This window comes from Lactuca saligna, chromosome 5 (genome assembly GCF_052625555.1).
Source record: "Lactuca saligna cultivar CGN05327 chromosome 5, ASM5262555v1, whole genome shotgun sequence".
In the NCBI taxonomy this organism is placed as follows: domain Eukaryota; kingdom Viridiplantae; phylum Streptophyta; class Magnoliopsida; order Asterales; family Asteraceae; genus Lactuca; species Lactuca saligna.
Window position 1 is genome coordinate 56,384,515 of NC_136421.1, and position 25,057 is coordinate 56,409,571.

Genomic DNA, 25,057 nt, shown 5'->3' on the forward strand with positions numbered 1-25,057 from the left:
GTCTCTCTCTAAAAGTCAGCTTATTCAATTACTAGGTTTGAAGGCAAACCAAAAGGACTTTGCTAATATTTCAATATTATACTAATTCAGTTATTGGCTTAGACACCTAATCCAAAAACTATGACATAAGTAATATAATGAGAAGACTCGCCTCGTGAATAATAGACTAACACATTAGCTCTCAGACATAGAAGACAGATACTAAGAAACACCTATTTATAAATATAAAAGTACCCTCTTAGTCTACACTATAAAACCCTCAAGTTGACCAAAAGTCAATGCGGTCAAAGTCAACCCTAACTGACTTTCCATTTCCTGGCCACCAATAGGCCACGTCGTGGCAACTACACGGAATAACAATCATGGTGACACCAGTCTCCATGTCGTGGGAAGCAGACGGCCACACCGTGGGAAATATACTCATATAGCTTAATGGATTAAGCTCTTTACCCTTAAGCCTATGAACCACAAATCTATAATTTGAACCTTCAAAAGGTCTAGATGGATAAAGTTTTTAACTTTCTCCATAAAGACTTTATACCGCCAAAAGTCCATAAATGTGTTGAATATGCAAGATCTAAGTTGGAACCAAGCACACAAGCACCAAAATGGACTCATTTTTCCTTTAATCTTCACAAAACTTGCTTCAAGCATACAAAATACACGTATAGAGGCTTAGGTATGGATGGGATAGGATCTCAGAGGGTGGAGGCTGCCAAATATGGAAAACCCTAGGATTTAGTGCCTTTAAATAAGGTACAAACCTAAAGATCTAGGGCTTGTACCAAAATGGCCGCCACACCATAGCCAAAAACCTTACTACATCATGGCATCCACTGCGAATGTGCATCTTATTTCGACATTGCCATGCCGTGGAACCCAATGTGCCATGTTGTGGCCGAGCCAAAATCCTCATAAAAATATTTTTAATTAAATTAAACTTGGAAGAAGCATACTTAGAAAATGGATGTTACAAATTTTGGGGCTACCTATTAGGGAAGCATACTCGAAAGTCATTTAGTTCCATATGCTAACATGCTTAGGGTTTTTCACCAAATGGGATATGATCCAGTTTTATTGATTTTATCAAGGTTCATGATGTCTTGTTTATCGGTTGTCTAGAAGGATATGTTTCCCATATTTTTTTAAATGTTTTTCTAAATGATTGTTTGGATCAGATAATGCAAGCAAACTATTTTACATGTTGATATATGCACTCTATAATGATGAGAAGATCGACTCAGGTCAATTACTTGGGGCTCACTTCATTTAAAGTCCAATTTCTACTATGAAAAACTTAGAAATTTGGTGTGCTCACTTTTGGTTTATAGTGGTCAAACATGCTTGTAACATTATTAAATTCCATATATAAATTCCACAGATGAAATATGTACAAATGGTGGTTATTCCAACAATGAATTTTTAGACGTTCGTAACTACTGATGATATAAATTTTCATCATATTGTTTCTATTCTAGAGGTTATGCTTGCAAAGGTTGCTATTAACAACGAAATTATCAAGCTGTAAAAGCTCATTCCCAAATTCGGTGAACGAAGTATTCCTGCTTCTTTATAGTCTGTTCTTGATGTTGGGGATGTTATGCCAAGGGTTGATGGAAAAAGTTAAAGAGGAAGTCATTGAAGTGGCTATCAATATGAAGCCTAAGCCTTAAAGGAATCTGAACAAGAAATCTAAAATTTCTATTATTGATGATGATATGTCGGAGAATACAATTAGTGATGTTCGTATAGAAGACGATGCTCACAACGATGATGATACTGCAAGGCCATCAGAACAACCAAAGATGGTTGAGAAACCTGTTACATCTGTGATACCCACTACAAATACGAATCTTGATACTTTGTAGATTCCTAAGGTATCATATATTCCTATCACAACTACTACTCATCTCACACCTCCAACTGAAACAAAGATTTCCAAAATGGTCTTAACCAACATTCCATCAACATTTCACAATTTTAATCACTTATTGTTCCACCAATTCATACACCTCAAACTAGTTTACCAATCTCAACCAATCAAATATTTAAACTATCCATTACTCACCAACCACTCAAAAAACAATCTCAACCATTCCTCAAATAACTCCAGTTAATCCTATTCATACTTTTGGTACGTTATCAAATAATATAGTGCAAAATAATGATAGTCAATCTGGTGATAATGATTATGATTTTTATTTAAATGAAGAAGGGGAAGGAAATCATTCTTTTAAAGGTTTGTTGAACCTATTATGGTATCTAGCCTCATTGATGATGAAAGCGATTTGGATGAGGAATCTACGAATAATCCAATGACAAGAACAGATTATAAAGCTCTTATCCACAAGATGAATATGTTGGTTTATCAGACAAACCTGTTCTCCAACTCTAAATTACAACAGATTATAAAGCTCTTATCCACAAGATGAAAGTAAATGAATCTATTGTAAAGACTTTACTTTTTGAAAGTAAATGATTGAGTGAAGAGAATGAAAAGATTGTGCATGATACTACTACGAAGGTATATGTTGTTTTGAAAGAGGTCAATGAGCTTAAACCTTAGTGCTTTCTGATAACACAACTCACAATCAAAATTTGAATGATGGTGTTAATAATTTTGTTTTGCATTATTGTACTAAAGCCAAAATGGCTGATATCATTACGCGTAAAGATACTAAGATTATTTTGCTTAAGGAAGAATTGGTAGTTGTAAGGAATGAACTGGTCAAGAAAGAAGATGAACTACTTCTTAGCAAGGGCATAATTTTTTGAAATTAATCAAAGGCTTATGAAAATAGCAGAACAGAAGGATGCTCCTTATGTTGATTATATTTCAAAGCTTTTGATGCGAACCTTAAACTTCTATTTGACAAACTCTTACCTTCTGATAGTGGTGTTATGAATAGCGATGCTTATTCGCAATAAGTACCTAATATGTAGAAAAAGCATGAGACTATGAGAAAGATTGTTCTTGGTAATCATCCATTAAAAACAAAATCATAAGGAATTACTACTATGATTCCAAATGTTCAAAGTATTACTTATGGATCTGGTACTATAACAATTGTTACTCGACCAGAAGTTGATCCTAATGATGAAGAAGCTCAAAAGAAGCGAGATGAAGAGATTGAAAGAATGAAACAAACTCATATTGAATTGGATCAACAAGAGGCATAGAAACATGAAAAAGCAACGGATGAGGAAATGTTGAAGGCATTAGGCCTCAGTGGACTGTGAGTATAATTATGAATGAAGCCGTCAAGAATGTAGACAATACTGGCTTAATCTAATGTCTTTTTTGTTGTGCATAACAAGACTGATTGTCAATTGGATTTACTAAGGGTTGGGAAGGATTTCATGTTCAGAATTTTCCCAAACACTATTGTTGTTCCTTTAACTAGTATTAACTTGAACAAGAAGCTTTTCAAGTTTTATGCTTCACAATCAAAGCCATAATACAAAGTATGGAGCTTAAAGAAAATTTTAGCTATAAAAGAATGTAAATTTGTGGAAGTAGATGAATTTGTGAATTACAAATTAAAAGCATTGAGAGGTAGAAACAATGAAATTTTTTTATTCTCCTTGGTTGATTTTCCCTTGATGAATCCATATGATTGGATTATTTTGTTCAATATCTTTTCCAAAGAAAAGATGAAGTATGCAACTCAACTTCAACATGTGAAAAGGATGATAATATTTTACTTTTAGGAGCTGTGTAAAATGGATGTTGAAGTAGCCAGTTACTTTTAGAAGAATACAAGTGTTGGGCCTAGTAAGCAACCAAATAATCTTGACCATATGCAATACAATTATATTTAGAAAGAACCTTGTGGAATAGTTTATAAAGTTCATGAGAACAGGGAACTAAAGAACAACATGATGTTTCTACAAGATAAACACTGCTACAGAAAAGAAGTTCTTAGTGGTATGCTTTTCAAAGCTTAAATGTGCAAGATGAACTCCAAGAACGATATCAAATGTATTTCCGACATGTTGCGATGGTGGATGACAGTTCGTATTGTTGTTCTTGGTATTGCTCCTCAAATTTTTCAACAAGTCAAGTGAAGACTACTTTCGCGACTCAACACAAAGGGGGAGATTGTCAGGTCTCGCATTTCATAGGTGTTATGTTTGAGTCTGTTCGCGAAAGATTTTGCAGTGATGTATTTTATAGTCTTCAGCTTGTAAATGCGAATGCAATTTTTGTTTCGTAGTTTGTTACTATGCTTCACGGTATTCTTTACTTAGTTGTATTGACGGCCTATCTTAACTTAGGTGTCATGACCTGATTGGTTATTGCATAACTGACTCCCTTGTAGTGTCCTATTTATAAAGGATGTTAGTTAGAAAGACAGAGTATCTTTTGAGAGGCCTCATTTAGTAATCGAGTTTCTTACTCTCCAATCAAAAATCATATCATATTAACTTATTTGTATTCATTCAATTTCTTGTATTCAAACATTATTTCTATCTTCTAAAATCTTATCGATCATACAAATGGTATCAGAGTCAAGGCACGAGACGATGTGTTAGACAGGAACACCGAACCCTATAATGGGGGTTGAAAGTGGGTGGCTACCTGCACCTGATCTAACATTAGCTGAAAATGAGAACTAAACATTCGTTATGAGGGTTGTAGATATATTCTTTGTCCCAACTCGCTTTAAAGCCATGAGGACAAAAGATCTCATAAGAACTCTCCAGTTAAGCATGTCTAGACGAGAGCAATTCTAAAATAGGTGACACCTGAGAAGTTTTTGTGTCGGCATCCAAAACGGACAATATTATGATATATGTCAAAGAAAATATTACAATAAAGTTATTATATGAACAATTTTAAAATATTTATTAGTAAATCAAATACGAAAAACATTCAAGCTAAATATAAACAAAATTAAAAATTAGATTACCATAATAAATGGTTATCATTTTTTTATATTGAAAACACAGTAAGCATGGTGGTTGGCCATTATCATAAAGTATTTTGCTTTTATTAAAAATTAAAAATGTATTAATTAGAATGCCTATCTATCTTTTTAACTATGATATTATTAATATAAATGACTGAGACAACTAGAATATGCTTATAAAACTCAAGTAAAGTGAACACACCATCGCCATGGCAGGCATGCACACAAATTAATATTCATCACAAAAAATGAGTTCAACATCTTTTTGCATGAGTTCATGAGCATACATTTGATATTCTAATTTCTGAAATGACTAATACTTTATATGTAACAGCTTAAATTAATTAATCAAATAAAAAATCAACCAAAAAGGAGAAAAGGTCCATCAAGTTTAAAGAGATCCAAAATATATCCGTAGAGGCATAGACGCAAATTTCCCAATTTCTTTTATTTGAAAAAACTTTAGGCTTCTTTTTCGACATTGAAAGTTGAAACCATATTCAAAAATATTTGGACAAATTTAGGAAATAGTAGGAAAACAATGACAACAGCTTTGTAAAATATTAAGGCGTTAAAAAAAAACTACTTTATAATCATAATCAATGTTTTAAAAATTGGTTTGAACCGGGTTGAACAAAAACCGGAGGAGAAAACGGTTCAACTATCATTAGTTTTAGGTTGATTTTTGTATCCGATTTAACCAGATGGTTTTTATAAAAACTCGGTTGAACCGGTCAAAATAAACCAGTTGAACTGGTTAAACCGAATAAAAACACATGAAAAATAATTATTTGCATAATAAACTTTGGTGATTTTTTTCAAGTCTATTTATTTATTTTTTAAATAAAAACATATGATAAATGATATAAAGTTATTTAATGTGTTTATATTCATCTAAAACTATATTTTGTTTCGAGATTATACTTTATTTTCTTTAGACATATATGGATTGATGTAAAACACTAAAACTTATGATTATATGTAATTTTAATGTATTTGGATTGATCTATAACTTATTTTTATGTGTATTTTTAATGTTTGAACTTATAAACGTCAAATTCATGATTTATATATGTATGTATGTGTAGAAAAAAAAAAAAAAAAAAAAAGAAACCGGTTGACCCGGCGGTCGAACCGGTTGAACCGAGAACGGATCACCATACGGTTCAACTAAAAAACCGATTCTTAAAACATTATATATGCTACTTGTACAATTTAGCTGTTTTTTATCAATTAAATTTATTTAGTTTTCTAAAATGTGTTTGGATGTAGCTTACCAATTAAGATGATGTTTTTTTACTTGATAGCTTTAATACATTAAAAAAGAAAGGGTATATATATATATATATATATATATATATATATATATATATATATATATATATATATATATATATATATATATTAATTGTTTTGAGTATACAAGTAACAAAAGCAAAAAGATTATAAGAAAAAAAGGAAAAGGAAAATTCGGCCATGTGGCCTCTCTAGGAGTTACGTGCTCCCACCCAGCATGACAAGTGTCTAGCCGTTATTGGCTGGTAAGCTTTTTTTTTTTTTTTTTCACCCCGTTTAGTTTTTTTGCCATAATTTTTTTCTTCTTTGAAAAAAATAATCTGAAAAAACCAAAGTTCTTAAAATTAATTCACTACAGAATGAGCACAATCATGAAATTTTGAAAAAAAAAATATTTTTATTATTTTTTATATTTAAAAATATAGAAAACAAGTTCTGTAGAAATTATAAAAATTTAAGCAATACTTCTACTTACTAATCTAATGACTTTATAAAAAAAAAATTAAAAATAAGGTGTTTTAGATACCAAACTTGATTTTATAAGATTAAAAGTTTTTAAAAAAAATGAACATAATATGATGCAAAAAAAAAGATTATTCAAAATATTTATGAGTCAAAAATATTTTTGATTCGATATGTTTATGATTTTTATATTGTTATGATCTAAAAATATTTTGATTCAAATATTTAATGATCCTTAATTATTATATTTTTTAGGTTTAAAAAAAATGGTTTAAAAATTATAATGATCCAAATATTGTATTGATTAAAAGTTTTATTTAATTTAATGTATTTTGATCCAAATTAATATGATCCAAAAATTTATGATGTATAATATCGTTATGATTCAAAATTTAATGATCTAAAAATAATATGATTTAAAAAAATATATATGAATGGAAAAAATTTTGATACTTAATATTCTTCTTATTTAAAATTTTATAATTGTTAAACATTAAAAATTCAAACTGGTATTTAGTTTAAAAAATCAAAAAAAATAAATAAATAAATTCAAAAAAGAAAAAAAAATAAGAAAAAAGAAAAAACCCTACTATCTTCAAAGATGTAGTAAAGATATTAAAAAATACCAAAAAAAAAAAAAAAAAACTAATAATTTAAAAAAACAAAAAAATACAAAAAACGAAAATATATATATATATATATAAACATTAAAACCGAGCATTTATCTATGAAAGAAAAAAATGAATTTTCTTTAACGAAAAATAAAAAAAAATAATTAAAAAAAAGTAAAAAAAAAAAACAAAATAAATGAAAAAAAAGAAAAAGAAAACTCATTTAAATGATATTTAAATGATATTCTATGGACATTCGCCGAGTATGATTATTTATTCGAGTTTATATTATGTTCCATGCACGTGCTCCGGATGTGAATACGTCTCTACCTAGTAAATGGTTTGGACATTTTTTACCTTGACTAAAATGACCGGGTTTTTATATTTTAGGTTTATTTAAATAAATATAATAAAAATAGAAAGAATAGATCCAAAAGATCATAGTGACGTTTGTGATGAGAATTAATTGACTACATCCCCCCCATAGGGGGGTATAGCAGCTCCCATGTTTGGTTCCTGCAAAAGAAAAAAGAAATAGTGAAGCTCAAGCACAAAAGAGAAAAACTTAAAACCTATGTGCTAATAATAATTATCATGGAGGGTAGGGAGGGATTACGAGTTAACAGTTCAAACATATGGAGGAACAGTGGAAGAGATTTCTTTTCAAGATCTTCACGTGAAGAAGACGATGAAGAAGCATTACAATGGGCAGCCATCGAGAGACTGCCCACAAATCTTCGGTTACAAAGAGGCATACTGACCGAAGAAAAAGGCTGCCGGAAAGAGATTAATGTTAAGAATCTTGGATTGGTTGACAGAATGAAGCTGTTGGAGAGGCTGGTTAAGATAGCTGAGGAAGATAATGAAAAGTTTTTGATGAAGCTTAGAGAAAGAATTGATCGGTAATTAATTTTGAATGACTTTTTTTAATTGCTTTTTTTTTTTGGTGGTGGTTTTTTAATTTTTTTAATTGTTTTTCTTTCAGAGTTGGACTTCGGCTTCCTACTATTGAGGTTCGGTTTGAGCATCTGAATGTCGTCGCGGAAGCTTATATTGGTGGCAGAGCTTTACCTACTATATATAACTTCTTGGTTAACATCCTAGAGGTTCTTCTTTCTTTCACCTCTCAACTCTACATGACCACACCGATACACGGTACACTGGTGTACCTGTATCGGTATGGTACTCGGTATATCAGTACCGATACAGGGTACCCTGTATCGGTATGGTACTCGGTATATCAATATCGATCGGTACTACCTGTCGGTATACCGGTCGGTACTACCCGGTAACGGGTATCGGCAGGGGCGGACGTAGTAGAAAAAATAAAATTTTCGAAAAATTTTCCACTACGGCCGGATAATTTAGGGGTTGCCGGTGCCACCGTAGACCACCCCTAGGTCCGCCCCTGGGTATCGGGACATCAAGTTATGATACCGGTGGGTAGAACCCAGTACTTATACCCGGGTAATACCATGTACCATAACCGATGTCAGTATATTTTCTCTCATCCAAAAATGCCATATATGGACTGTTCTTGATTTCACTTTTATGCAAAAGACAAGAATGTCCTTATTCTCGTCATTGGAAATAGTCCTATAAAACTTGTCTTGTTCGACGATCAAAAAATAGCAATAGAAAGCTTTGTAGGCTATTTTTGATGATGATGATAAGGCAATCACATCTCTTTTGCACAAACAAGAGTTAGAGAGCGAGTCTTTGTCCCACCTTTTAAACTCTGAACAAAAAATTGTAGTGGTTTTTTGCTCAATGACAACAGTCTTAGTTTCTCAAAGACCATGTTTTTTGAATAGCAATATATAACTAAATTTTGATTCTCTCTTACTTACAAACACAGGGATCCTTAAATTATTTACATCTTCTCCCCAGCAGAAAGAAAACATTACCAATCCTTCATGATGTCAGTGGTATTATTAAGCCTGGCAGGTAAGTTAGTACAGCAGTGGTTGCATTTTAAAGACAATGTCAACCTGTTTATATGCTAAAAACGGGTAATTGGGGATATGTTTTATTGATAATAGGTCAAACAAGTAAATTACAAAAAACTAAACAGTTGCTGAAAGTGTACTATAGAGTGTTTGCAACTTATTTTATATTATTATATTCATAAACACTTTTTGTAAGGGCTAAATTCAAGAAACATACTTTTATATATTTGGCTATTATAGCATCTTATTTCTTCATGCTAGAAGCACGTTTTTTTCTTATTAAGGCGTTTTACATTAGAAAAATAGAAGTATAATGCTACAAGTAGTTAAATTTTTTAAGTATGACAATATATTATAATATACAAATGTATGGAAGTATATTGCTATTTTCCTTTTTGCATGTGAGAAGTAACACTGATGAATTCCACAGAATGACATTGCTGTTAGGCCCACCAAGCTCTGGTAAAACAACACTACTTTTGGCTTTGGCTGGAAAACTTGGGTCAGATTTACAAGTAAGCCAAAAGAGTTTAATTTAATCTGAAATTGTATTTGTAATGCAAGCTACTTTATGTAAGAAATTTGAAACTGAAAACACTGCATTTATGCATTACAAAAGGTATCGGGAAGAGTGACATACAATGGGCATGAAATGGACGAATTTGTCCCTCAACGAACATCTGCTTATATAAGTCAATATGATCTTCATATTGGAGAAATGACAGTTAGAGAAACACTTGCTTTTTCAGCCAGATGCCAAGGAGTTGGAGCAAATTATGGTTAGTAATAATATATTGTAATTTTTGTCCCGTTGACATCAGTCTCCCTCCAATGGACCCCACACACAGTATATAAGTTGTCCTGTTTTGTGTAAAATGGGGCCAAATAAACATGTTGTGTAAAAGAAGATTGTTTTTTTTTAGAAATGTTGGCAGAATTGTCAAGGAGAGAAAAGGAAGCAAACATCAAGCCTGATCCTGATCTTGACATCTACATGAAGGTAAGTGGAAAATACAGAAAAGCATCATCATTTTATTGATTTAGCCTCTTAACTCTATTTTCTAGTGCTTAAACCTCTTAACTCTAAATGGCGAGGAAAAGTATAATGGTTCAATCACCATTAACAATAGTTTAGTAGATAATCATTAAGTATGATGGTTTTTTTTCTCTCTTTTTTGTTGTATATCTCCCTTAAGATGATTCAAACTTGAAGTTAATATCCATTCTCTTTTAGCTGTTTTCTGATATGATCCATTTGACCCATTAATAAGCAATAAAATATAATTTATTTTGACATAAATATTTGAAATTACACCCTCTAGTTATAAGTACTAACATCATAAGAACTATATGCACTGCTTCCTGATCTAATCTTCAATATTTCTTGATCAATTCTGTAGGCATCATCACTAGAAGGACAAGAGGCAAGTGTTGTCACCGAGTATGTTATCAAGGTAATAGCTCAAGAATACTACATTTGTTACACACGACATGAATAAGACAAGCTTTTCAGGGATACAAGAGACCGAAAAAGAGTTCCTAAAAGTTGCAATTTTTGTCCCATTGATATATGTTATGTTAAAAATGTATCGAATACAAGTGAGTTTGTGAGAAAACACAACTAATGCTCCGATATTTATGTTCACATATGCAGATTTTAGGTCTTGAAGTGTGTGCAGACACTGTAGTAGGAGATGAAATGTTTAGGGGCATTTCAGGGGGACAAAAAAAGCGAGTCACAACAGGCGAAATGATGGTGGGGCCATCAAGAGTGTTGCTAATGGATGAGATCTCAACGGGTTTAGACAGTTCAACCACTTTCCAAATAGTGAATTCAATTAAGCAATCAATTCACATACTTGAAGGAACTTCTGTCATCTCACTCCTTCAACCTGCACCTGAAACCTATGACCTATTTGATGATGTCATACTTTTAGCAGATGGACAAGTCGTGTATCAAGGTCCTAGAGAAAATGTGCTTGAGTTCTTTGAGTACATGGGTTTCAAATGTCCTGAGAGAAAAGCAGTTGCCGATTTTTTACAAGAAGTAATATTAGCTCTTAGGCTGCATTTGTTACACTGAACAGGATTAGACTAGACTAGACTAGACAAGCTTTTCATGGATACTTTAAATTACAAGTATGAGAAGGGCATTCATGTCTTTTGCACCGATGAAAGATCAAAAGCAATCTCCCTCTCCCGCCTTGTTCCACCTTTGTGGGTATTGACATTAGCCCTAGTCTCATTGGACTGGACTAGAAGGGACTAAACAAGCTCTCTAGGGCTGTTTTTTATGATGAGGATGAGGAGGGTATTCACGTCTTTTTCATATATGAAAAATCGAGAACGAGTCCATGTCCAACCCTGTTCCACCTATCTGAGTGGGACAGAAAAAAAAATGCAATTTTTTGTCCCCTTGACATTTGGGCTATAAGAGGAAGTTGAGTAGGGAATTCATGTGTTTTGCATAGACTAAAGATCGAGAGTGAAACCCTTTCCTACCTTGTACCACCTTTTTAGGGTGGGACAAAAAAAATTGCATGTTTGTCCCATTAACATAAACCGAGGGCATTTACGTCTTTTGCATAGAAGATAGACGAATGGTGACTTCCATCCACCTTTTGGGGGGACAAAAATTTGACATTTTTGTCCTACTAATACCAATCTAAGTCCCAGTCTGGTGTAACAAACGGGGCCTCAAGTTCCTTTATTTTGATAAATTTCATTTTGGAGTTATTGAACTTTTGGCTAATGCTAGTTTCATGCTACAGGTAACATCAAAGAAAGATCAAGAGCAATACTGGATAAGAAAAAATGAAGCTTACAGTTTTGTTACAGTGCAAGAATTCTCAGAAGCATTTCGGTTGTTTCATGTGGGAAGAAAATTAGGTGATGAACTTGGTGTTGCATTTGACAAAACAAAGAGTCACCCTGCAGCTTTAACTACAAAAAAATATGGTGTTAGCAAAAAAGAATTGCTAAAAGCTTGCATATCTAGAGAATACTTGCTTATGAAAAGAAACTCCTTTGTGTATATATTCAAAATGACACAGGTAAGTAATTAAATAAAAATAAACAAGCATGATAAGCTTTCTAGGGGTATTTTTTATGATAAGGGCATTTAAATCTTTTTTCACATGGACAAACACAGTGTTCATTACTCTTAAGTACTTTACATGTTAACTTTTCAGCTTACGTTTTTGGCTACAACAACAATGACACTATTCCTACAAACTGAGATGCCAAAAAAAACAATATTGGATGGAACAGTTTACATGGGTGCTATGTTTTTCACGTTACTCACAATTACTTTCAATGGATTCTCTGAGCTTGGTTTAAGTATTATAAAACTTCCTGTGTTCTACAAGCAACGAGACCTTCTCTTCTATCCTGCATGGGTATACTCACTACCCACATGGTTCCTCAAGATCCCAGTAACAATTCTTGAAGTTGCCATATGGGTAATCTTGACGTATTATGTCGTAGGGTTTGATCCAGATGCCGGAAGGTAATGATTTGTTGAGTAAATTAAATTTGGCCCCTCAGTTTATCACATATTTTTGGTTTTGGTCCCGAAAAGAATCAGAATGAAATTTTGGTCCATCTACCCTAATAAATGAAAATGTTTTTGGCACTTATCATTTCCTCAAGATTTTTGTCACATGTCATTATGTGAGTTTTTGAATTACTTAAATTTCACAATGTATGTTATTATATATGTAAAGTATTTATTATATTAAATGTGTAGATCAACACTATAGTTAATAAAACATTTATTATTTAAGGTAAATATATTTTCTTCATAAAATGAATATAATAATAAATAGTTTGGTTTTTCTACCACTAAAAACATTTATTATGATTTTTTTGTTACATAATTAAAATAATGAAATAATATAAAACAATATTGTCAAAATTGAGATATAACAAAATATATTTTGTTAAACTTTGAAATGAAGTAGACATTAAAAACATTTAATGTTTACACCTTGATATAAAACTTTTATTTTTAAAAAACTCGTGTAGTACACGGGTCTCCCACCTAGTATCTCAATATTTCCAAACGATTTTGGTCTGATTGTTGATTTTAAATGGCCATTTTGCTCGGGCAGGAAACCTTGAAAAAGAAAGAGTATACCACATGGACAAAATTTGTAATCTTTTTTTAGTTTATAATCAAACTATTTCCTACATTATCATGGTTTGTTATTTTTAAGATAAAACTGCAAAAATTGTCCCTGTGGTTTGCATTTTTTCCGGGTTTTGGTTCGTACGTCGATAAATTTGGAAAAATTGCCCTTTTGAGCAAGTTTCCTTGTGGAATTAGTCCCTAAAAAAGTTGATCAAAAAAATATCAGTGGGCCAAGGGACAAAATGGTCATTTAAATGAACCAAGGTCCTAGCGACGGCCTTGTACTAGAGATTTAGAGTGTTGTCAATGGGACAAAATTTGCAACTTATTGTCATACCAAAAAGGTGGGACATGAACTCCCTTTCGATCTCTCATCTATGGAAAAGACGTGAATGTCCTCCTCATCTGCATTATAAAAAATTAGCTTTTAAAGCTTGTCATGTCTCATCCTGTTTTGTCGGTTTTTGTCCGGTCTAGTCATGCCTCGTGTAAGAAACACAACATAATCATCTACTTTATTGCACATATATATTGCAGGTTTTTCAAACAAATGCTTCTGCTCATATGCATTAACCAGATGGCTTCAGCAGTATTTCGTTTCATAGCAGCATTAGGACGGAATATCATTATTGCCAACACAATTGGCTCATTCTCATTTCTTGCATTTCTTGTGTTGGGTGGATTCGTCTTGGCCCGAGGTAATATATATATATATATATATATATATATATATATATATATATATATATATATATATATATATATATATATATAATTTGTATAACTTCATCTTCTTGTTGCACCTATAGATGATATAAAGAGCTGGTGGGCATGGGGCTACTGGATTTCACCTTTAATGTATGGGCAGAATGGTATGGCTGTCAATGAATTCCTTGGAAAGGATTGGAGACAAGTAAGCCCTTATTTGAGTTCATACAATGTTTCTTTTTTACTTAATGTATAAAGATCGACTTAAGATATCGACTTAAAAGTGAGGCTTTCCCCATTAAGTTCCAACCTTATACAAAATTTCCCTCATTTGTTTTTTTTTTGTCTTCTATTTCCCCAAATGTTCCGTCATTTTCTTGGTTATTTTTAAACATCATTTATCCAGACAACACTTAGTAGACAAAAGAAATAAATAAGGCTTATAAGATACATTATTTTGTGTTCAGGTTTTACCAAACTCTACAGAAACATTAGGTGTTGCTGTCCTTAAGTCTAGGGGACTTTTCGTTGAACCAAAATGGTATTGGATCTCTGTAGGTGCTTTACTTGGATATATGTTTGTCTTCAATATCTTCAACATCTTGGCTCTCACTTTTCTAAATCGTAAGCATTCAAATTACACCTTATATTCTCCATTATTATCATTGTAAGCTCCAAAAAGCTAGGTAAAAAAGTTATTCCTATAATGAATTATCACTTTATATCTAATGCAGCCTTAGGGAAGCCTCAGGCAGTTCTATCTAAGGAAGAATTGGCTGCACGTAATGCTATAAAAACAGGAGACACGATTGAATTATCAGTGAGAGATTCATCAGGTGTGTCATCAACAACTAATCATAGATCATTGGATTTGTAAAGTTAACATTTAAAAAACACAACAAAAACAAAATATAAATATATGCAGAAACAAAAGAAGTTCCAAGAAGTGTATCCTCAAAGTCAATGCCAACAAGAGTAGGAACGTCTATAATTGAAGCAGAAAAAAGAAAGAGGCGTGGAATGGTTCTACCTTTTGTTCCGCTTTCCCTCACATTCGATGAAATCAGATACTCAGTGGATATGCCTCAGGTAACTTACACCCCATTTGCTATGTATGAAATGACATGAAAAAACAAAACTGATCGAACATCAAACAATTACCCATTTTAACATTTTTTCTAAGACCAAAAAGAACATGATGGGTGTATTCCTTTTTTTCTAACTTAAATGGATTTTCAAAAATACCCTTATATGTCAATTTTGTGTTTTATTTAAATTTAAATTTTGATTTTAATTATTAAAAAGTTTTACATCTTTTAAATTAGTTTGAAACATATAAATCAATTTTAATCTATATGATATAATACTACACATAACAAATATGGCACACATAATATCATTGTAAAATTCTAACACCAAATAAATATAAATTTCAAAGTTGAAGGATCAAATCGTACAAAAGAAACTGTAACACCATATTTGGTGTTTTACTATTCACCAACACCATTTGAGTGAAAGAAGTGATTTGGTTAGAGTGATTTTACACAAAATAAATGGTGTAAAATATGGGAATGAGATAAAAAAAACACAATTTTTTTCATTAAAAAAAAATACGGAATTCCATCTATGTAAAAGACGTAAATGTCATTCTCACTCATCATCGAGAAAATAGCCCTAAAAGTTGTTGTGTTCCCATCCACATTTCCTAAAACCCAAAAATTCCATCATTCTCATACTAATGAAATATGATGTTGTTGCAGGAAATGAAAGCTCAAGGGGTTCCAGAAGACAAGCTAGAATTGTTGAAGGGTGTTAGTGGTAGTTTTAGGCCGGGGGTTCTCACAGCTCTAATGGGGATTAGTGGTGCCGGTAAGACTACTTTAATGGACGTCTTAGCGGGTCGTAAAACGGGTGGGTATACCGAGGGAAGGATCAGTATATCCGGGTACCCAAAGAAACAAGAAACATTTGCTCGCATATCCGGATACTGTGAGCAAACCGATATTCATTCCCCACATGTCACTGTATCCGAATCCCTACAGTATTCCGCATGGCTACGCTTGCCTCCTGAAGTTGATTCACCAACTAAAAAGGTGAAAATAATTAATTGAGACAAAGTACAAGATGCGGATGAATGTTTTTATTTTATAATTAACTTTTATTATTTACATCTTATGATTTTCAGATGTTTATTGAGGAGGTGATGGAGCTTGTGGAGCTAACTCCACTAAACAAAGCGCTTGTGGGTTTGCCGGGTGTGAATGGGCTTTCAACAGAACAAAGAAAGAGACTCACAATTGCAGTTGAGTTAGTGGCAAATCCGTCCATAATTTTTATGGATGAGCCGACATCTGGATTGGATGCAAGGGCGGCGGCTATAGTCATGAGAACAGTTAGAAACACTGTTGACACGGGTCGAACTGTGGTGTGTACGATACATCAGCCAAGCATTGACATTTTTGATGCTTTTGATGAGGTATATGTTTTGATTATATAAACTTAAAGTGTTTTGTTTTCTGTTGAATGCAAGAAATAACAACATATTTTTATTGGTTTGTTTATTATATCATCATGCATTCATTTCTCCCTATTACAGCATTATAGTTTGAGAAATCTACCAGTTATAAATGTTGTATTTTACATTGCCATAATTGGCTAAATTTTTCATGGCATAATGCCCTAATAAGAAAAACTTAAAGTACAACGTTAAAATTAAGTAAATTTTTTGCAGTACAACGCCTTAATAAGAAAAGAAATGAAAGCAAAGTGTTATAATAAGAAGAAACGAAAGTACGCTGGTATTTTTCTGCATTTAGCTAATTGAAGATGAAAGAAAAAACTAAATACTAAGTTTTCAACTTGCAGCTACTTCTTTTAAAACGAGGAGGTGAAGAAATATACTTTGGTCCATTAGGTCGTCATTCTTGTCATTTGATCAAGTACTTTGAGGTGAGTACATACCAGTATTTAATCCTTCTAGCTACGTCTGTTCATAGGTTACGAACAAGGGAGGACGCAAGATTTCGTAGTAGGTGTTACCGGTGGCATCTGTTTTTTTACGGAATGGCAAAATAGTAGAAAAAATGAAAAATTCGAAAATTTTTACATTGCGTCCGAAAAAACAGGGATTTCCAGGGCCACTATGGGCACCATAGTGGAACTGCCCCTAGTTACGAAGGGCATTATTGTCTTTTTAACATGTACGAGATATGTCCCATTGAAAGTTACAATTTTGTCCTATTGACATTGGTCTTAAAGACTGTTTCGTTTACAAAACGAATGAACCGTTTGAAATCTGAATGTGAGTAAAATTACCATTTTACCCTTTTACATGCATTAAGTTAAAATAAACGGTTATATACATAGGGCTGAGTTATTGTGAAAACTAAAAAAAAGCGTGTGAACTAGCGAACTCATAATCAACTCATCATTTTTCAATACCAAAAATACAAATCTTCTCCAAATAGTGCGTCTAAGCCATATTTAGGCTCAAAAAAAAAATTGTCAATTTTTTTATTTATTTTCTAAATTTGCATGTATACACAATCAACAGTTGTACGGACCGCTGATGAGCATAATCAGCAGTCATATGGACTGCGGATGTACACAATTAGCAGCCATATGGACTGCTGATGAGCAATCAGCAGTATATATGACTGCGGATAGTGCTCATCAGCAGTCCATATGACTGCTGATTGTGTTCATCAGCAGTCCGTACAACTGCTGATTATGCTCATCAGCAGTCATACAAGAAAACCAAAAAAATATCGTCAAATCTTTTTTTTTAGCCTAGATATGGCTTAGATGCACCATTTGAAGAAGATTGGTGTTTTTCGTGTTGAAAAATAATGAGTTGATAATGAGTTCACATGTTCTCACAAATCTTTTGGTTCTCAAAAAAACCTCTCTCTCTCTCTCTCTCTCTCTCTCTATATATATATATATATATATATATATATATATATATATATATATATATATATATATATATATATATTCCTATCAAGTCAAAAAGAAACAGCCACTTAGTCTATGTCAATCATGTACTGTTTAACAAATGGAGCATCTATATCTTTTATTCAAAAATGACATCAATAACTAATCATGATTTTAGGAGATTGATGGAGTGAACAAAATTAAAGATGGTTACAATCCGGCAACATGGATGTTGGAGGTGACCTCAGAAGCACAAGAATCAGCTTTAGGTGTTGACTTTGCTGAAATATACAAAAAATCAGATCTATACAAGTAGGGTGATTCCACCTATCTATACTCTTATGTTGACTTTCTTGACATTTGGTGTTGACTTTTGGTTACTAATTTAGGAGAAATAAGGAAGTGATAAACAGAAACAGCCAACCGCCACCTGGCTCCACTGATATACACTTTCGAACACAATATTCCCAATCTTTTTGGACACAGTGTATAGCATGTCTATGGAAACAACATTGGTCATATTGGCGGAATCCACCATACACTGCTGTAAGGTTTTTGTTCACAACATTTATCGCGCTGATGTTTGGGACAATCTTTTGGGATATGGGGTCGAAAAGGTAAAAAGAAAGATGAGGCGAAAAGGGGGAAACCTTGAATTAAAAATATATTTTAATTTGCTTGATTCTCACTATAGAAACTATTGGATATAGGGAAAAACAACAAGATCTTTTCAATGCGATGGGTTCTATGTATGCTGCTGTAACATATATTGGAGTACAAAATGCAGTATCCGTGCAGCCTGTTGTGTCTATTGAAAGAACGGTTTTTTATAGGGAAAGAGCTGCTGGGATGTACTCAGCTTTTCCATACGCTTTTGGACAGGTAAAGTGTTGTCTGGATAAATGATGTTTTAAAAATATCTGTTACTTACAGATGTAATTATTTTATGCAGGTTATGATTGAGATACCATATATTTTTGTTCAAACAATTGTATACGGGATTATTGTATACGCGATGATTGGATACGAGTGGACAATAGTGAAATTCTTTTGGCAGCTCTTCTTTATGTACTTCACGTTACTCTACTTCACATTTTATGGGATGATGACAGTTGCAGTCACACCTAACCACAACATCGCTGCTATAATCGCATCTGCTTTTTTTGCACTGTGGAATCTTTTCTCCGGGTTCATTGTTCCATTGACAGTAAGTATAGAATTGTTTTTTGAGTAAATTACAAAAATAGCCCATAAGTTTTATATTTTTTTCACTTTTGGAACCTAAACTTTCGCTTTACAATTCGGTCCTAAATGAAGGCTTTCGAAATTTTTGGTCTTCATTTTGAAGGCCAAATTCTATAAAACCACTGTACTTTCGGTTTTTTTTTCTTTAAACACTAAAAGAATTTTTTTTTCTTGTTTTAGCACTGAGAGTTTATTTTTTTAAAACAACCACGATGAGTTTTTTTTCTTGCAATGAGTTGCAAACAACAATTGGAAGAATATATTTCTACTTAAAGGTGGTTTTTTTGGAAAAAAATCGAAGTTATAGTGGTTAAATCATAAAAAAAATATACATATTAGAATGGTTAAATAGCACAAATTCCAACCGTTTTATAGAATTCAAAATTTTATGTGGTGGTCTTAGACAAAGTGCGGTGGCTTTTGTCGATACTAACCTATTTTGAAAAATCCTAATGATTGTTTAAGATGAAATGACAAATTTACCCTTTATCTAGTTTCTTTTACAAATATACTAACATCATTTTACCTATTTACCCCAGAGGATACCCATATGGTGGAGGTGGTATTACTACATATGTCCTGTTGCTTGGACACTATACGGATTGGTTGTTTCCCAATTTGGAGATGTGAAAGAGAAGCTAGAATCAGGTCAAATGGTTTCAGAGTTTGTCAGCAGTTATTTTGGGTTTGACTATGACTTTTTAGGGTATGTTGCTTTAATTAATATCGGATTTGCTGTCCTATTTGGGTTCATTTTTGCATACTCTATCAAGGCATTTAACTTTCAAACACGGTAATAAAAGGATCATCAAAGCCATAAAGTCCAAACATCAGCTCATTTCTTAAAAGATCGCCAGAAGACACAACAAAGAAATTTTAAATTATTTCTTTTACACAATTCGATGTGGTTTGATACTGGTGATTAACTGAGCTTTGAATCAAGGCTCAAGAGAACTAAAATATTCATGCTTTTATGTATTTATATCAAGGGAAGGACAAATGTTTTAACAATTTGCACTACATAAATTTTGTGCATGTTACAGACTTTACAGTAGTTTCATGTAGTTTTTGGTATGATAGAATTGAGAAAGGAATAGAATTGTTTATTCTATTGGAATGGAAAAGGAAGTTTGTTTTGCATGGCGGAATATAATGAAAAAAATGGGTAACCACGATGGAAAAGGGAAACTTGTAAAAACAGATCCAAGAACGAAACACGAGATTAGGCTTCAATTGAATATCAGTAGCCTTAAACATTATTCTCATGGGGAATTATCTCCGATTGAAGTGATTTAATCCGAATTTTCAAAAAATTATAAGTTTCACTCTCATCTTGGGCCAATATACCCAGATTAGTGAAACCGAAAAATATTGGATCTTCTACCCTAGATTCTGACCTAGTAAGCTTCTTATCCATGGCCACAGACAAAGAAGAAGAAAAAATGATAAAGGAGATAGAGAGAACATTTACGTAAATTTGGAAACTTTATCCATTACGTCACTTAGAATATCCAAGTCACTTAGAAGAACCAAATCTCAGGTTATGAGTAACCTATGACTTAAGAGATTAAGTGCTTAATTAGGAGGTTGTCAAGGCGATAGCTAGAAGCTGGAATTTATAGCTTTTATTTGTTATATGAGTGTTTCGCGAAAGTAACTGAAAGCTTTTGAAATATGTAAAATTACTTTAAAAAAGGCAATTGTTTAAATGCTAATTGTGAAGCATAATTAATAAATAAATAAATTTCTATACTATAATTTTCATCATCGACATCAATTTTCCATGACTATGTTCCATCACAAAAATCAAAAGTTATATTGCAACGTAAAAATTATTGATAAAATCATCGACGTCAAGGATTTAGTAGTCTTCTCTCCATTTGAGAGTAGAAAATGGTGTATGCATGGATTTCCTTTGAGCCGTGCACAAGTTCTTGGCTGTTTTGATATTCTAGAGAGTTAGTGTTTGAGTTTTAGTTTAAGTGGTTCATTGAAATAGATAAATTTGGAAATTTTATCCATTAAGTCACTTAGAAGATCCAAATCACTTAGAAGAACCAGATCTAAGGTTACTCATAACCTGTGATTTAAAAGATTAAGTGCTTAATTAGGAGGTTGTAAAGTCGATAGCTACAAGCTGAAAATTGTAGCTTTTATTTGTTATATGAGTGTTTCGCGAAAGTAGCCGGAAGCTTTTGAAATATGTAAAATTACATTAAAAAAAAGGTAATTGTTTAAATGCTAATTGTGAAATATAATAAATAAATAAATTTCTAAACTATAATTTTCAAAATTTAGCAATTTTCCATGACTATGTTCCATCACAAAAATCAAAAGTTATATTGCAACGTAAAAATTATTGATAAAATCATCGACGTCAAGCATTTCATATTAAAGTAACTTTAAAGACCCAAAAATCAAGGGTAAAAATTTCATTTTTAATATAGCTAAACATTGATACCATTTATTTCAAACATTTCAAATAATCATTAAGTAAAACATTTATCAAAGGTCATCCCAAAATCATTCATTGCAGAAATCATAGGTGTGTGCACTGCGATCAATCAGAGCCTTTCCTTTCTAAAACAATGATACTTGAAACCATAAACAAACATGTAAGCACGAAGCTTAGTGAGTTCCCCCAGAGCACTTCACACACACAATTCACATATCACATAACCTATTAGGATGTCATGGGCGAAACGTGGTCTTTACCACGTCCTCCTCTCTGACCCGGACCTGATGATACCCAAACCTCAAGTCTATCTTGGAAAACCAAGATTCACCATGTAACTGATCAAAGAGATCATCTATCCTCGGGAGTGGATAATGATGCTTCATCGTCAACTTGTTCAACTCCCTATAATCAATGCACATCCAGAGCGAACCATCCTTCTTCCTGGCGAAGAGTATCGGCGCTCCCCACAGGGGACTTCTTGGACAAATGAACTGCTTGCCCAGTAGTTCTTGCAGTTGTGATGACAACTCCTGCATCTTTGGTAGCGCCAATCAGTACGACGCCTTGGCGATAGGGGCCGCACCCGGCACCAGGTCGATCCGAAACTCGACCTGCCTCTCTGGAGGTATCCCTGGTAACTCCTCCGAAAATACATCAGCAAACTGCCTGACTACTGGAACCTCTGAAACTGAAATCTGATACCTGGCCCGCATATCCAACACATACGCTAGTGTAGCACCTGGTCCTTGGTGCGTATTCTTTTATTAATATTTTTGCATTTTGGCCTTGGACTCGACGAGTTGAAGGACCAATTCATCGAGAAGAAGCGGGATGAGACGCGGGGTTTAAGCAGTGGACTCAACGAGTCGGGTCCCGGACTCGGTGAGTAGGCCCTGTCTGAACAAAAACCCTAACCCGAGGGTTTGCACCCTATTTAAACACCTTAACTCGGCCTCCTTCGTCCCATTTGCTCCTAGAAGACCCCCATAGCAGACCCTAGCCATTATTGAAGCAATCTAAGGCATTTGGAGTGATTTTGGTGCTTTTGTGACCCAAGGAAGGAAGGAAAAGCTTGAAGGATCAAGAGGAGGCTAGAAGGATCTGATTTTGAGCATCATTTGCAGTCTTCAGAATACCTTGTTTGTTCTTTTAATAGATCCCATTTTGTGGAGTTCTAGGGCTTTTCTAAGCCATTTTGGTCACCAACCATGATTGCAAGCATGGTTAGGGGTTGATGTTTCAGATCTAGGCCCTTAGAGGGGTTACAAGGCAGAAAGGAGTGGCTCTTGCACTCAAAGAAGGCCCCATGCATTGTAAGAGATTGTTTTAGGGCCTTTTGAGCTCAAAGTCCCATGCAAGCACGTAAAGGTTGTAACTTTACGAGCTAGATTGATTGTAGAAACATAGATTTATCTTTTGATCAAGGGTTGTACATAAGAAATCGAAGATTTAGTGAGAGAATAAGCCCAACTCGACGAGTCCATTCTTAGACTCGGCGAGTCCAAGGTTTCTATCCCATATCATTTGAGGGTCATAAGGACCCAGTTGAGTGTGGAAAGGTTTTAGGGGGTCTCGGGGAGTGACCCAACGTTCTGGACTAAGCCATTGTTCCGGAAGTTCATGGGACTCGGCGAGTGCATGAGCAGACTCGTCGAGTCCAAGGCAATCTTCTTAAGGATGAAGATGAACTCGATGAGTTGTTCATACAACTCGGCGAGTCAAGGACAGGACCTGTGTATCAGTTGAAGATGAACTCGACGAGTTGTTCATACAACTCGGTGAGTCGGATGAAGATTCAGTCAATGTTCATTTAGAAGGAAAACTCATCGAGTGATCGCCTAACTCGACGAGTAGAGACGGGTATAAGGACAAATGGAAGGATAGGGACTCGGCGAGTTGGAGAGCCAACTCGGCGAGTCGGGTCAACTAGAAGTTGACTTTGTCTTTGATTTGGTCAGGGGTAAAATGGTTATTTTACCCTAAGAACAGTTAGCAGTGCATGACTAAGTGTTTTGTGGGAATTATAGTTGGAGGATTTACGGAGCAGCAGCGGCAGCAGTAAGAGGATTCCCGCACAGATCAGCAGCTACTACGAGGTGAGTTACCTTCCAGTGGCGGTGGGTCTACGGCCATAATATCGGCCCACCAGTAGGAGTTGTATGTTAGATGATTGTCTTTGTGATATCATCTAGGTTTGATGCTACCTGATATGTTATATGTTGGCATGATATGTTATATGTGATAGTAGTAGATTTCGGTTGTTAGGACCGAAGGGTAGGTCAGGCACCCCAGATATGTCTGACATTATGCGATTATATGTTATATGTGATAGCGGTAGTAGGAGGGGAATAGTCCCCAAGTTCGGTTGTTAGGATCGAAGGGTAGTTCGGACACCCCAGATTAGGGATGTCAAAAACCCCCGTGGAACCCCGCTCCCGTGGGACCCCGATCCCGTATGGGACTAAATTTTTAAAAAAACCGGGAGCGGGAGCGGGGGAAAAATTAAACCCCGCTTATTTTTGGGACTGGGAGCGGGAGTTGGTACTCCCGTCCCGTACTCCCGCGGGGCCCCGGTTATACATTTATGTAAAAAATATATATTTAATATAAAATACATATACAAAATAGATTTTCTAATTTAAATGTAGGTTAGGTTTCACTTTCCCGTTTTTAATTAATAGATATTGAAGAGGTAGTGAATTGATCATATATTTTTGGATATGTAAGTATTTTATATTTGTAATATTGGATTTGTCATATTTTATATTTTTAAGATTGATGGAATTGTCGTTTTGTAATATTGAATTCGTAATGTTGAGTTTTTAATTGTTTAGTTTCTAAAAGATTATGTTTTAAACTTTTAAAGTTATTAAAAACAAGATTTTTAGCCTAACACAAAGTAGTCGTTTAGCAAAAAAACGAATTTTAAGTGGGGGAACCGGGGGAACGGGGGCGGGACCGGGGGTGATGGAGGTAACCGGGAGCGAGACCGGGGGCTATGTAAACGGGGGAGCCGGGGGCGGGACCGGGAGCGGGGGCAACAATTGATTTCGGGGGCGGGAGCGGGGGCAGCTATTCCCGCTCCCGTTTGGTCCTGTTGACATCCCTACCCCAGATATGTCTAATAGTATGTTTATGTTATGATATATGAGATAGTAGCAGTAGGGGTGGAATAGTCCCCAAGGATCGGCTATTAGGACCGACGCGTAGGTCAGCACCCCAGAATGGTTTGACATGGGTAGGTCGCACCCCAGAATGGTTTGATACGGGTAAGTCGGCACCCTAGAATGGCCGTACAGGTAGGTCGGCACCCCAGAATGGTCGTACCGGGTAGGTTCGGCACCCCA

General features: G+C 34.1%; 1 protein-coding gene across 1 annotated transcript; it reads left to right on the plus strand.

Moving 5' to 3' along the window:
- The first annotated feature begins 7,770 nt into the window (after positions 1–7,770).
- On the plus strand, positions 7,771–20,306 carry LOC144997313 (pleiotropic drug resistance protein 1-like). The gene is made up of 23 exons (XM_078957185.1): positions 7,771–8,184; positions 8,268–8,388; positions 9,141–9,229; positions 9,662–9,746; positions 9,851–10,010; positions 10,155–10,231; positions 10,632–10,685; positions 10,886–11,278; positions 12,003–12,284; positions 12,423–12,739; positions 13,901–14,061; positions 14,173–14,276; positions 14,539–14,695; positions 14,806–14,907; positions 14,997–15,160; positions 15,832–16,164; positions 16,257–16,547; positions 16,937–17,020; positions 18,186–18,319; positions 18,397–18,624; positions 18,718–18,889; positions 18,960–19,214; positions 19,792–20,306. The coding sequence occupies exons 1-23, from the start codon at positions 7,877–7,879 to the stop codon at positions 20,047–20,049; spliced, it is 4,329 nt and encodes a 1,442-aa protein (XP_078813311.1). The 5' UTR covers positions 7,771–7,876; the 3' UTR covers positions 20,050–20,306.
- Positions 20,307–25,057: the final 4,751 nt, after the last annotated feature.